This window comes from Haplochromis burtoni, unplaced genomic scaffold (assembly GCF_018398535.1).
Source record: "Haplochromis burtoni strain Fernald_Lab_line unplaced genomic scaffold, NCSU_Asbu1 Contig_223, whole genome shotgun sequence".
NCBI lineage: Eukaryota > Metazoa > Chordata > Actinopteri > Cichliformes > Cichlidae > Haplochromis > Haplochromis burtoni.
Window position 1 is genome coordinate 767,153 of NW_024582584.1, and position 14,754 is coordinate 781,906.

The 14,754-nt window shown below is 39.0% G+C and overlaps 1 protein-coding gene across 4 annotated transcripts in view; it reads right to left on the reverse strand.

Annotated features, from left to right (window-relative positions):
- LOC102289833 (voltage-dependent T-type calcium channel subunit alpha-1I) overlaps nt 1–14,754 on the reverse strand; it is a 284,041-nt gene that overhangs the window by 104,316 nt on the left and 164,971 nt on the right. For 3 of the 4 annotated variants that reach the window (XM_005936824.2, XM_042226696.1, XM_005936826.2), the window contains exons 6-8: nt 13,454–13,613; nt 1,700–2,042; nt 243–335 (exon numbers count right to left, since the gene is read on the reverse strand). In XM_005936824.2, coding sequence (XP_005936886.1) covers nt 243–335; nt 1,700–2,042; nt 13,454–13,613 — 596 coding nt within the window. The remainder of the gene's footprint in view (nt 1–242; nt 336–1,699; nt 2,043–13,453; nt 13,614–14,754) is intronic. The other variant, XM_014338250.2, reaches the window with a different exon arrangement.

Below are 14,754 nucleotides of genomic sequence, written 5' to 3' on the forward strand. Positions count from 1 at the left end.
TGTGTGTGTGTGTGCGTGTGTGTGTGTGCGTGTGTGTGTGTGTGTCGTATAAAAAGAAGGAAGGTATCTCAACACAGTCATATATCATGCTCACAAAAATCAAATACATCAGCAATTAACCTCAATAAGTAGATTTTAAGCAAGTTTCCTTAAAGCAAATGCTGAAGCACCTGAGCACTGACTCTAACGTGTCCACATTTACTCTGTTGTTGTAAATACGAGTAAAGCCATGTCTTACTTACAATTATAAGCAGGATGAAGTAGATGAAGTTATAGAATGAATGAGCATCCATCACGTAGTACATGATCTCCACCCAGCCCTCCAGAGTGATCACCTACAAACAGAAAGACATTTGACAGTATCTGTTATTTAGTTTTTTATTACTGAATGGAAACTGGAAACCAGAAGAAGCATCTGGCTTGTCTCTATCTGAAGGTATCAGTTCAGCTTTATTTATATAGCACCAAATTACAACAACAGTTGCCTCAAGGTGCTTTATATTGTATAAAAAGACCTTACAATAATACAAAGAAAACAGAGAAAACCCCAATAATCATATGACCCCCTTTCAGCAAGCACTTTGGCAACAGTGAAAGAAAAAACTCCCTTTTAACAGGAAGAAACCTCCAGCAGGACCAGGCGGCCACCTGCTGCGACCGGTTGGGGTGCCATGATCCATCACAAATGCTCACAAACGTATAGACAGTATGCTCTAAATGCAAACATGATGATTTGTAAATGTTAAACAGGGTTATTCTGTGGACGGATCCTTGCTGGAAGTAGTCAGGAGCCTCCTTGATAGGCAGAGTGAAGTGTCCACTACCACTACAACCCAACCCATAACTCTCTGTAAAATGGAGACAATGTGTTTTTACAACTTGATATTAATCTATTTTAATATAGTTTAAACATGTTGATTCAAGTGCTGATTAGGTGTTGTTATGTTTGGACAGAGCTATGCAAGCTTCTCTGTTTCCAGTCTTTGTACTTAGCTGGGAAAGAAAGTGAATTGTTAAGAAAAAGCATACAGACTTTTTTCCCAAGTTTTTATTTCTAAAAAGTAAGGTAGATTAAATTTAATTCATTACTCCTGCTCAGATATAGATGTAACCAAGAAAGCAATGGCAGGGAGGTAACTGGTATCAGCTGTTTCACAGCCATCAGTACGTTTCAGTGTGTTGATGTAATACTCTGAATGTTTTCTTGGTTATTTTTACTGCTGTTGTTTTTGAACAGTATATAAATATTTCCATTATTTTCATTCATATCCATTTATATTTATATGCATTGTAATCATTGCATCCTCCTCTGCTTAGCCAAATCATGGTTGCAGGGCTCCATCCCAGCTGTGACACGGTTGGAGGCAGGATGGCAGGAGGCCAATCATCAGTTACCTTAATACCTAAACCCACACATTTTTGAACTTGTGGGAGAAGCTGGAGAACCTTCACTGACATGCGAAGTCCATATATAAACCCCCACCCAGCCTAATTTAAACCCAGTACCTTGATTTTGGTGAGGCAACATTGCTAATCACTCCAACACACTGCCACCTGGATATGTCTCCCTTGTATTATTTAACAGCATCAGATATCATGAATTATAAAAATGACAGAGGATGAATCATCACACAGTTAAACAGTGTTTTAATTACTCGATTTACTTGTACAGCCTCAGGTTAAAAACAAAAAAACCCACCTGAAAGATGACAATCCAGGCAAAGGCAATGTTGTCAAAGTTGATGGCTCCTTTGTGGGGGTTGCTGTACCCAGTATGACACCTGGTATAGTACTGGTTCCAGTTCACACAGAGCCCTGCTACACTGACGCTGCCGTTGGCCAGGGGCTCGGGGCTCAGACCGATAGACTGGCGATACAGGATGTCATCTTTGTCCAGGCAGCATGTCTTGCCTCCTTCTCGGCGGGCCGGCACATCGGAGCAAGACATGATGCCATTGTCAACAGGAAGGGAGCAGATAAAAGGACGCTCGTCATCCTCATCAGCCATGTAGTAAGGCCGAGGGAGACTGACTCCGCTACTGCTGGAAGAGTCCAGGAAGGAGACGATGATTACAACAGTATCCTAAAAACAAAACATTTCCTTGTACAACGTAATGTTAAAAATGATAAGTACACTTTGAAATGGGTCAAAAAAAGAGGGAAAAGGAAAAAACTGAAGAAAAAATACAGATGAAAGACTATCTGAAATCAGTCTTAAACATTTATGAATTGAATGGTGAAAAAATCTGCTTGTCAGAGTCAAAGACATCCAGTTTTAAACATCCAGTCATAGTAAAATCAGCATAAAATGTGTGTATTATAGACAGGAATAGTGTATTTCATCAACAAAGTCTCACATTTAAAACAGGCAGAACAGAAGTCATATTATATGGGTGAAAGAGAATTTTGCAACATTTCGAGGTATTTTTTTAATGAAGATATCTAATAAATGATCAGATGAGAAGAAAACAAAATCCTCTCTAAACTTGCCATTCTCATCCATCTGTTTCTTTACAAGTATAGTGGCATGCAAAGAGATGCACACGAGCCTAGATCAAAGCTTCATGTGTAATAGTGCATTTTAAGTTTGTTATATGAGTGCTCACAAGTGGAGAGATGAGTGGATGAAAGGACAGAGATAGAGAGAGATGATTATGTGTGTAACAGTAAAATTGAAAGAAATACACAACAAGCAGACGCATGCACACAGACACAGAGGCAGGGTGGTAGTGATGGAGACATTTTAACCCTGACACATCTAGCTGACAGTCTGCGGTCTGACTCTGTTTGACAGCCGTTGTCTGTCCGCGGCACACCGTTTCCGTGTGACGAACATTTTTCTTGATGTAAGATTGATCATGTACTGGCTACAAAGGCAGCCCGAGAACAAGCCGTCAGACTCGCTGTCCAGTCCAGCAATCTGCGTGTTTCTCACACTGAATGTGAAATTTTCCTTGTGGATTTTTTCTTTTCGTGTTTTGCAAACTACAGAAACACAAAAATATTGGAGGCTTTAAAGTCTTCTATGCAAACAGAATTTTAACAATATGTTCAAAGCCTGACTCAAACCTGTTAAAAACATTTCACAGCAGTGTGATTTATAGTGCTTTTTGCTGAAAAAAAATCTTTTGACTGACAAGTTTATTTTGTGTCACCTTCTAAAGCGTGACTTTTAAAGTGTTAAAATCAATTTTTGTCAAGGAGTATGATGGGATTTTATAATGTAGTGCAAATACTTTTTTTTAAATAGAAGAAACCGAATAGTGGAGAGTTTACACATACGTAAGAAGCGAGAGATTGCTGGTTTGATGTCAGGAGGAAGTACAAATCCCCCGCTGGTTGCATCAGGAAGGGCATCAGGCTTAAAAAGCTAGCAAATCAAAACTGTGGAGCAACCTACTGCGGCAACCCCTTGTGAAGGGAGCAGCTGAAAGTACCTTTTAAAAGGAAGAAACTAAAATCACCATTGTCTAGAAATAAAAAATATGCACTAGTTTCATCACTGTATTATTGTATCCCGTTGAACATTTGTGTGGAACTGTGTCCTTGACTTTGATCATTAAAATCGAATCAGTTTTGTTTTGACTCCAAGTGCAAAATTTTAAGAAATTCTTTCAAAGAGTTCCTGATTTAGCGAGACAGCCAGACAAGCAAAAAACAAAATGTGCCGTCATAGACGTGAAAAAAGTTTTTGGGCTACAATGTAGCTTGCCATCGCCAGTGTGTGAATGTGTGTGTGACTGGGTGAATGACTGAATGCAGTGTGAAGTGCTTTGGGGTCCTTAAGGACTAGAAAAGTGCTATACAAATGCAGGCCATTTACCATTTACCAAACATTTATCTCAGCCAGCCCAAGGACTATGTGACCAGTTTTATTTATAAAGCAAACCCAGGGTTCACAAAGTTCACAAAGAGATTACAGATTTAAAAACAAGTACAAGAACTTTAAAAAAGCACGGTAATCAGATTACAATTTTGAGTACCACAGTCGCATTTATCACATTACAGTTTCAATTATGCCATTCATTGCATTACTAAGGATTCTTTCAAGCTTGCATTAAACGCGCCTCTTGCTATGATCAGCAAACTTTACTTCAAACATCTCTTCACGCTAACACAGAGTAAGTAGGGTTCTGTGAGGTCTTATAACCTGAGTGTTATTTATATGTCTATGTTACAGAGTAATGCAAAAGTAAACTAATGGCTAGTGTAACATATTACTTTCTTCTGGGAGTAATATATTAATATTTGTTTGACCTCAATACTCTTAATAACTCTGAGTGATATGAAGGAAAGATACAAAGTACTAGACAGTGCCTACATGTAATGTGGGGACAGCATGTTGTTAGTGGTACCAAACATAAAGTCCACAAGCAGCTACTGTCACTAATAAAAAAGGACCTAACCAGACCAAACTGTGGCCATGTTTCGACCACCTTTCATGTGCTAAACATGTTATTCACGATCTAGCCTGCAAACTGACATCAGCAGCACATTTTTTCCTCAGTTAATTCTAATTTGGTAGCTCGTCCAGCAGGGTGCATGACAAGATGAAGAAAATGCAGACAAGAAGACGTTAGATAAGCAGACTTTAAAAGAAAAGCTAATGCGGTCTGGCGCTGGTGTTATGCAGCAGGCTGCTGTCTGGTTCAGCGTGACCGTCTGCTCTGCCTGTTATAGAACGCTGATGCTACTTCTCAATTTATGACTTGATTAGCTGCGTCCAAGAAAAAGTCTGTGTTTAATGAAACCAAGAAAATTGTAAGACACACAATACAAAAGCAGTTGACAAAGGAGTAAAGCTGAAATGATGAAAAGAGAAGACAATAAACCAAACACGAGGAGGAAGAGAGTAAATGTGATTGTTTTGGCAATATTAGGAAAATGAAAAGATAGAGGCTGAAAAAAAGAGCGAAGCTGTGTGTGATTTTATTTCAGTGTGAGGTAGGGTTGCTATTTAGAAGGCAGACCAGAGAACGACATACTGGTTAGCAATTACAATTGACCTGGTATTTATGATGACTCAATAGAAGCAGCATAGTAACTACTCTCTGTCTAACACACTCTGTGTATTTGTAGGTCTTTGTATTGCTTCCGCTGACTCTGTCCCTGCGTACTGCAGGCTCAACAGAAGCTATTAACAAGCCAAAAAACATGATCCATATATCCAGCATAGCACTGGATATTTTTGACCAGGTTTCGTCCATGTGCCCTGATTCTAGTTGAACCAGGTATTTTTAACCCAAATGAAGCTAAGACAGTAGCTCTGGTAGGTATTAACCACGTATGCCCTTCCACTGAACTTTGTAAGTGTGTTTTAAGCTAAACTTTGTTTCAGTTTAGCTTCGGTTTACTGTAGAGTCTCTGGTTTACCAGCAGAGGTTCATAAAATTCTGTTAGCATGCTCCTAAGCAAATATCAGATCATCAGTAGATATTAGCCACCTCATATTGTCTTGGATAATAACCCAATAAATCTGTACCCAATATAGTGTTACCAAGATATACTTATACCATGCATTTACACATCGTAGCACAGGAATGATAAAGCTGTCTATCAGAACGATTGATTTGTCAGTGGACAGCAAATATTGTGTCATTTTTGCTGAATTCCCTGTTATGCTATGTGCTCCTCGCAAAAGGACCCCTTGATGATCCTCTAATCGCCTGAGCCAAGGTGTGAAACTGGGTGTGGGTCCCAATCAGCCAGAGTTTCGGGTGAGCTCACTGTGAAACCTGGCCCCACCTTATCATGCGAATTCCTGAGGTCAGATGGCCCAGGATGTGAGTGGGCGTTAAGGCCTTAACGCCCACTCACATCCTCTGTGGGGGGATACTCCCAATAGGTTTATATCTGGGACTCTCCACCATTTGAATTTAGAATTGAAGAAGCTTCTCGGATGAGAGGTGAAACGTCTTCAAGTAACTGAAAGAAGTCCAGACGCTTTTCTTTGCAAGCTCCTTTGAGTATTAAAAGGAAGTTTTTCCTTCCCAATGTTCGCAAGTCCTTCCTCAAAGGGGGTCGTTTGATTGTTGGGGCTCTCTCCGTATTATTGTAGGGTCTTTATCTTACAATATACAGCATCCTGAAGCTAGTTCTATTGTGATTTGCCATTATATAAATAAAACTGATATGAAGTATCTCACTGACTCTCTCTGGACATCTCACTACAGAGACATTAGTTTCTAGGGGTATTTCCATGCTCATGTTCCTCTTAGGGATGTAAATGTGCAGTGTATTGTCTGCACAAATGAGCATGTGTTCCCAGATATACCCCTGTGTTGTTCATCCTTTTCACAGTCCTTACTGGAGGTATGAGAAGAACAAGTAAATATGAGAAAAATGTGACAGACAGCCAACCATCCACAAGTCCCAACCTCTGTGCACGACTGAGCCAACATCCGCTGACAGCAGATATCACAGCCTCGCTCATTATCAGTTTGGACATCAGCTGTGTGTTCCTGTATACCGAGGTGATTATGTTCGTCACCAGAGAGTGTCAGACAGACAGCAGTCATTTCACAGCTGAAGAGATGTTGGACTCCTGACAGCAGAGGCACCAGCTAAAGCAGCTGTTTCATACCTCTTGCTCTTGTTTCTGGAAACCTGGCAGTGTGAATTACAACCGTCACACACTGTTTACATCAGCTCTCTGACAAAAAAAGGGTGGAAAAAGAGTACCTGTGCGAATGTTTTACCAAAATTGGATGACATTATTGAGATTTACTCAGGGAGATCAGGGCATCCCATGATTACATCCCCTCTCCATTTCATCTCAGAATTGGTTACTATGGTGATGACCTACCCCAAAGCCTCTCATCAGATCATTATTTTCTTTCCGGGCTTGTAAGTGCGAACTGTCGTCCAGCCCACTCTGTGCAGCCAAACTGGCCCAATCAAATGCTTGGCCTCAGATCTGGTCTCCCCAGGCATTTCCTTACCGCTAACAGAATCCCAGTTATTGTCTGAGCTCTGTGTTTGCACAGTGGTATTAGCTGTACTCTTAATCATAGACATGGTTAGGAACAAACAACACCTGTTTAGCTTTAAGCTTCTAATTCTGATTTGCTATTTCCTACCAGGGAAAATGAACTGTCATAATTTATGACTAATTAAGAAGCGCTGACTATTAAAAATCTCTTAATTTTGCTGTGAAAAATACAAGTGAGCAGATAATGAATAAAAGCCAGCTGGTATTAGGTCATTTTTTACCTTTGGGCCACTTTATTTTATCATTCTTTTCTATACAAACGTTCCGAGACAGTATTAGTATTAGGAGATAACATTTAAATCACAAAAATATCATGACAATATAAAAAGTGAACAAAAAGGATCTAATTCATTTCAATTAATTAAGTATAATGGCAGTTCAGCTCAAGGTGTCCTGGATCTAGGAACCCAGTGTTTGTGTTTCCTGGTTTTTGCATTTCGTCTCATTTAGTGTTTTTTATTTGTGTTTTTCATCTTTAGTGTTTTGTGGTTTCTGGTCTTTAGGTTTTGTTACTGTGCCTTGTGTTCCACGTGTCACGTCCAGTCAGTTATGTTCTCATGTCAGTTCTTCCCAAGTTCCGGTGTCAAGTCCGCATCTTAATCTGTGTGTCATGTTTCCTGTTTTATTTTGGTAATTGCTCTTCTTGTGTATAGTGTGCTCAGTTTTGCTTCCTCCCTCGTAGTACACACACCTATGGTGTCAATTTCAAACTCCTTGGTCACCGTGTTCTTGAGTTATTGCATTCAGAAAATTTTCAGAAAACTTGAACTCTGACCTTGACCTTAAAGTCAAGATCACTGAGTTTCAAACTCAGATTTTTAGTAACTGCACCTATGGTATCAATTTGAATCTTCTATGTTGCCTTGTCCACTAGTTATTGCATTGACAAGAATTTCAGAAAACATGACCTCTAACCTTGAGGTTGATGTCAATGAAAATCAAAGTCATTCATTATTTTAGTAACTTCACCTATGATATCAATTTGAAGCTCCTACATCGCATCACATTAATTGCCAACTTAGATCTTCACGCCTCCCACCCATCAGCTGAGGGAGTAAAAGTACAGGCAATCCTGGCAGTCTGTCACTCATCAGGAGTTTTTGGTACAGCACTTTCTTTGCAATCATTTTCACCTCGCAACCTCCAGGAATTACTACCAACCAATCATGGAATACACATTTTTCCCTAGTAACCGGTGGTTATATCATGTCCAAGGGACAACACTTGCATGACATAAGTGAAAAACCTCAATAGCAACTTAAATAAGGAATGGTTCAGAGTTCCTGGATTAAGCCTATTAAATAAATCAAAAGATAGATTTTAACTCCAATCTTTAAAGTAGACGGTGTCTGACTCCTGAAGCCAAACTGGGAGCTAGTTCCACTGGAAAGGAAGAAATCAACAACTGCTTACAAACTTAGGCACAATTAACTGATTTTAAATACACAGTAGTACTTTACAGCTGATTTTAACAATATTCCAATGCATTTAAGATTAATTTTAGGCAATTCGGCCTCCAATTAAAATTCAACTTTAAAACAACACATATTAGGAATCTTGAGCCAAACACACAAAATGTTGTTACTAGTTGTGAGAAACAACTAGAAAAAGTATGAAATTTAAAGAATATTCCTTACTAGTATTAGTAGTATAAATTTTCTAAAATAACAACAACTACCAAAAACAAAAGGCATTAAAATATACTGACAACAGCCTAGGTTACCATGTGTTGTAAGACTGCTGTTTGACCTTCACATCAGATGGACAGAATGAACTGCCCCGGTGCCCATCTCCCTCACATGTAAATGCACTCTGTACCACTCGAAAATCATTTTTCATTTTAGTTTAGTTTGTAGCAACTGAAAATAAAATAAATTCATAATTATAATAAAGGTCAATCAAATGGACCAATATGGCAAGGCCATGATGATCCACTTGGTAAAATAAATCCGCTTGGCATCTTTCTTGGCCTTAAGACAACAATTCTGATGGCTAAAGATCCAAACGGGACACAAAAAAAAAAAAAAAAAATCATTTTGCAACATGTGATGTAGTCCAGTGACTTAAACAGAGGGTCCTGAATGTTTGGAACAAATGCTATGGCCCCACAGCCAGATGTTCTCAGATGTGGCATTAAAATGGAGAGGATGCTTGCTCCATGCATTTGCATGTCTTAAACCTAACTCTGGTCTCTTTTTAAATCTACCCAAATTAAAGTGTAAAAGAAAAATCAAATCAAGTCTGCATGTGAGTCTCAAGAAATTACACTAAAAAGACACATGATTAAAATAATTTAACTATTAAACATTTTTGCATGAGAACTGTGAAATTGCTGAATTAAAGAACTTGACATCAAGACAAGCTTTTTTAAATCACCAAACTTTTTATTTTGGGTAGAAGCTGAAGGTTGCTGACATATGAGTGACAGCTGGTGTTTCTGCTGCTCTGCACAAACACATGCATTACACAGTCCAATGCCCGGAAATACAAAAAAGCAAGTAGTACTCCATGAGCAGAGAATGAGCTTAAATCTACTACAAAGCATTTGCACTTCACAGCAAAATCTCCAGTGTTAAATTAACACTGGAGAGTGTCTATATGGGTCCACACCTCTGAGTGTTAAATACAACACTGTTGAGTGTTAAATTAACACTTTTGACAGTGTTATATGTTTAAAAGTAACCTAGTCAGTTTTGAAGATTAACAATGGCTAACACTGAGCAGTGCTGATTTTCTAACACTGGAAAATAACTCAAAATGTTAGAAATATTCCAGTGTTAGAAAATCAGCACTGCTCAGTGTTAGCCATTGTTAATCTTCAAAACTGACTAGGTTACTTTTAAACATATAACACTGTCAAAAGTGTTAATTTAACACTCAGAGGTGTGGACCCATATAGACACTCTCCAGTGTTAATTTAACACTGGAGATTTTGCTGTGCACTAAAGCAACATGACAGAAGAGTAATTGAATTTCTGATACCGCCAACCAAAATAAACACCCCACAGCCATTGGGACACGGAACAGTACTCTTGTAAAGTATATATGAAAAATACAATAAACTGTGAAGTACTATTAAACTATACAGGTAAGATATGGCGTTATTTTTGTGCCACTATTCTGAGTGCACGTAAAATAAGTTGCAGGTGCAAGTGTTGCATTTTGAGGAGAAATTTATTTTGAGCGAAGAAAAGCTAATTTGAGTGAACAAAATTCATTGCTGCGTGCAAAAAATGTATTTCAGTGTTTGCTATTATCCACACACACACAACAGCAGCCCCTCTCGCTCAGTTTTTGCATTTGCGCTCGCTCGCAATGTGTTGCTCGCGCTCTCAACATTTCTGCCCGTGCACGTTCAACTCTTTCTGTACACCGTTATATTTGTGCCACAAAACCAGCCAATCACAGACTTGGATGCAAAAAAACTGTAATTTCACAAGCGTTTGTTTTAGTTCAAAGGCTTTATGGTTTTTCCTATAATACCTGGTGGTGTAGTCGGTGATTTTTTGTCAGTTCAGCCTTATATATTATGTTTAACCCGAGTGACCACCCGGTCAGCTGGTGGGTAACAGGCATCTCCGAAAACGTTAGAGCACTTATGCAAATATGTGATGTCTTGATGAATCGAGCAGATATTTGAAGTTTACACAGCACCATTCTCGCATGAAAATATCTTAAAAGTTTATTTTGTGACCCAGACAGAGTAATATTTCAAACTCCGCCACTCTGTGTTCCTCCGCCACTGCCTCGTTTGAGTTTTGGACGAAATGGATTCTGGGATATTGCATTTTGTCATTTCGAGCCGATTGGAGACCAAAACAGCCAATCAGATTTTTTTTTGCATCCAAGTCTGTGATTGGTTTTGTGGCACAAATATAACGGTGTACAGAAAGAGTTGAGCGCGCACAGGCAGAAATGTTGAGAGCGCAAGCAACACATTGCGAGCAAGTGCAAATGCAAAAACTGAGCGACAGGGGCTGCTATTGTGTATGTGTGTGTGTGTGGATAATAGCAAACACTGAAATACATTTTTTGCACGCAGCAATGAATTTTGTTCACTGAGATTTAGCTTTTCTTTGCTCAAAATAAATTTCTCCTCAAAATGCAACACTTGCACCTGCAACTTATTTTACGTGCGCTCAGAATAGTGGCACAAAAATAACGCCGTAGTAAGAGAGGTTAACTAAAAAACAGCAAAAGGATAAAGGCACAGTCCACCTAAAGCTTAGACCTTTTCTGAAATTCAGATACAGTACTCTGTACAGCTAGGAAGTGTGTGCATGTATCAGTTCTTAGTTTTTTTATTTGTTTTCTTCTTGCACCCTTTCTAATATTCTAATATTTGTTTGAATTTTTAAAAAGTAGAGGGATGAGTATATGAATAAGGGTGCGAAGAGCAGGGGGTGATTTGTCACAACATACAGTCATTTGTATGGAGCAGTCATTTTGTTTATATATTTGCAAGCAATGTATTTATAAGCTTGCTCTCCCATTCACGATTTCAGATTCATAACTTTATTGCAATTATACTGCTTCATCTCCTTTGAAATTTCTGCTGGTTAAAGGCCAAAAATTGGACTCGGTCACTCTGAAGTTCAGTTACAGTCAGTCTTTTGCTATTCACCACCTTGAATATAGTGACTGTGATGAATATGTATGTATGTGGCTAGAGACCGGCCACATATCTATTACTCCAAAGATGGGGAAGAAGAGAAGTCGTAAGTGTTTATGTGCACTGGAGGCAAATTTGAATTCGTGCCTGCACCTTCACTCGCAAGATATGAAAGATCACACCTGTAATTTCTCACCTGAGAAAGGTCCCCTTCACCCAAGAAGTGAAAACATTAACAAAAGTGACAACGTGATATCGCTGCAATTACTTGTCAGTAGAACAAGAACAAGTCTGAACAACAGCTAACAGCAGCTAACATTATGCTGTCCCTCTGATAAACAGTTTGATTATATTCTCACATCACATGAGAGTTTATTCACTAAATGTCATGCCAGCAATGCTAGCAATACTTCAAAGACAGTTTAACACCATCTAATAGCAGCGAACAGAGGCTAACACCTGCTAACAGAGGCCAACGGGAGCTAACAAGTGGTAACAGCAGCACTTACTGACAGAAAAGTTCAAGATATCCTCAACAGCTCACCTCAGTATCACTTTCCTTTCACAAAGTGTTACAGCCTCCTCCAGAATAAATATATGTGGACACTCGGAATATTGACAGCTGAGGTAAACAGCTGACTTACAGCCTAGCATCACTACAGATTAATGGTGGACAGAGTTATTTGTGAGTAATGTGAGAAAATTACTGTGAGAATTAGGAATGGTAAGAACAGACTTCAGTTGACTGCAATCTACTGACATCTAGTGGTAAGATTTTAGACACTGTATCTTTAACTATATTGTACTTTAACGCTTGATTTTGAAGTGCAACTTATATGCCAAGAATTGTCGTCTTGCCCATGGCACATGTCCTAAACATTTCCTTCAGCATTTTCTAGTATAACTCAGATTTCAGTGCTCCATGACAACTGGTGTTATTTCCTCAAACAGAATACATCTTATTCAAACCAATAAGTTCAAATATGGTCTTGTTCTTTGGGATTGACTAGTACATGTCGCATTCTTGTGTGATCTCTGTTGGTCGATCGTTTCTGTGGAGGGTGAACATGATTTTGAATTTCTTCCATTTATATAGACTATCTCTGTGAATTGTGGTTGTGTGTTGGAATCTAAAGTCTTTAGAGATACTTCTATAACCTTTCCTTGTCTGGTGAGTTTGACTATTACAGCATTGTGAAACCTAAAAGAGTTACATTCAGTCACCCCTTCTCCGTCTATTTCATTTTGCCAAACATGTTTAAGCTACAGTACCTGGAATTTCTCGATCCTACGTCTCTGCAGTTTATTGCAGAAACGCTGATACAATCTTGATGACTTGGCAGAAAATGGGTGAGAGAGAAGCAGTGAAGAAGAGTGTCAGCCTTTTAATTAAGTGGCAGATTTGATTATGAGGTAATGATATTTGCTTTGTGCAAATTTTAGTTTGCCATCAGCCTCATTATATTAGCACTTGAGAGACGGGGCCAGAGGGAGGCTTAATCTCACACTATGGAAATATGAGTGAATTGAATAGATGATGTAATTAATCTTCTAGAGTCACGCAGAGGGAGGGCAGGTAATGAGAGGAGAGGTGACAGACCTTTTTACACATAAAGAAACTGACACACGTATACATTGCGGGTACAGTGTGTATTTTGATTCATGTGCTATTCAAGAAGTTATATCATTGACACAATTACCGTAATAAAGAAACACACACAGAGGTGACAGTGTGTAGTCGTCAGACTCACACATGCCCTGTCAGAGGGATTAATGTTCAAGAAGACAGAATGTGCATCACATGGTCTCACACTCTTTTCCACACTCAGACGGAGTAGGCGGTGACTCACAGTGTGAAGTTCTCCTCGGGGTAGCAGCGGTTTCTCAGCAGCCCTGCCCACAGCTGCACTCCTATGATGCCGAAGATGAAGAAGACGAAAAAGCAGAGGAGAAGGACGTTACCCAGCATGGGCAGTGTGTCGAGCAGCAGGTTCACCAGGATACGCATGCCTGGAGAGAGACAGACAAATACTTATGTGATGACACATCCCGCACAGCTCTATGGCTGACTTTACTTTATGATCTAAACGGAGCAATGGCGTTCCCATCCACTTGCTACGAAGCTTTATAGGAAGATTGTGTACAGGTAAAGAACAGCACACAAGAGGAAAGAGGAGGAATCATTTACTCATTTTATTTGCAGCATGAAGAGAAAAAATACCTATAAGTAATTACACACCAGCAGGAGAGCACCGAATCACAGCTGACTTATGCATATACAGTAATAAACCGACCTTAATTAGTGAACTGTTGTGAGCTGAACAGCAGTAATATTAGCACTACAAAGCATTACGAGCTTGGAAAGCATCGATGCAGTTCTGTTATTGATTTACTAGTAACGACTTTACTCTTGCCCCAAATCCCTATTTGACTTAAATAAAACGGTAAAAAAAAACCAAAACAACCTTTTTGTTCACAGTCAAGAGATTATTTGTCTTCTCAAACCTTGTAAGAGTCTTTCAAAGGATTTCTTTGGACATTGGCTGCTCATTTTTAGTCCAGTCCTTGTGTCTGACCACTTTTAGTGCAGCTCAGGGCATGAACCCATGTTGTTTCTGTTCAGGATAGAAAACTTAGCAAAAAAGTATATACAAATTGTATCCTTAACCACCTTTGTTTTTGGCAGCTTGTTGTAAAATCACATTATTTGTTTCTATGTTTTCAGCTGACCTGTAAAAAAATGCCAAAGATAACACACGTTGGCATAAAATAGTATTTTGTACTATCAACCAAGTAACCAACAAGGTGATTCACAAACAAAGTAAGCTGCAAACTTGCCACATGTGAGCATTGTACTGTGTCTTTAAAAAATTAAGGACACTGGACAAGTACTGTTATCTTTCTGTTACAATTAACCTCTTTTCCATTCAGTGCAACCTGCCTGCACTCCCTCCTTCACCTCTCTTGCACACTCTGTTTATTGCTTGTCTGATCCCAGGTATTTAAACTCATGCACACCTTCACCACCTCTGCTCCTTGCAGCTTTATTGTTTTTTCTTAAACTTTATTTTTGCATTTAAATTAAACATAACATGCTTATACAAAATCAACCAAGAACAATTACTGTTTTTAACATTTGTGAACTTATAAG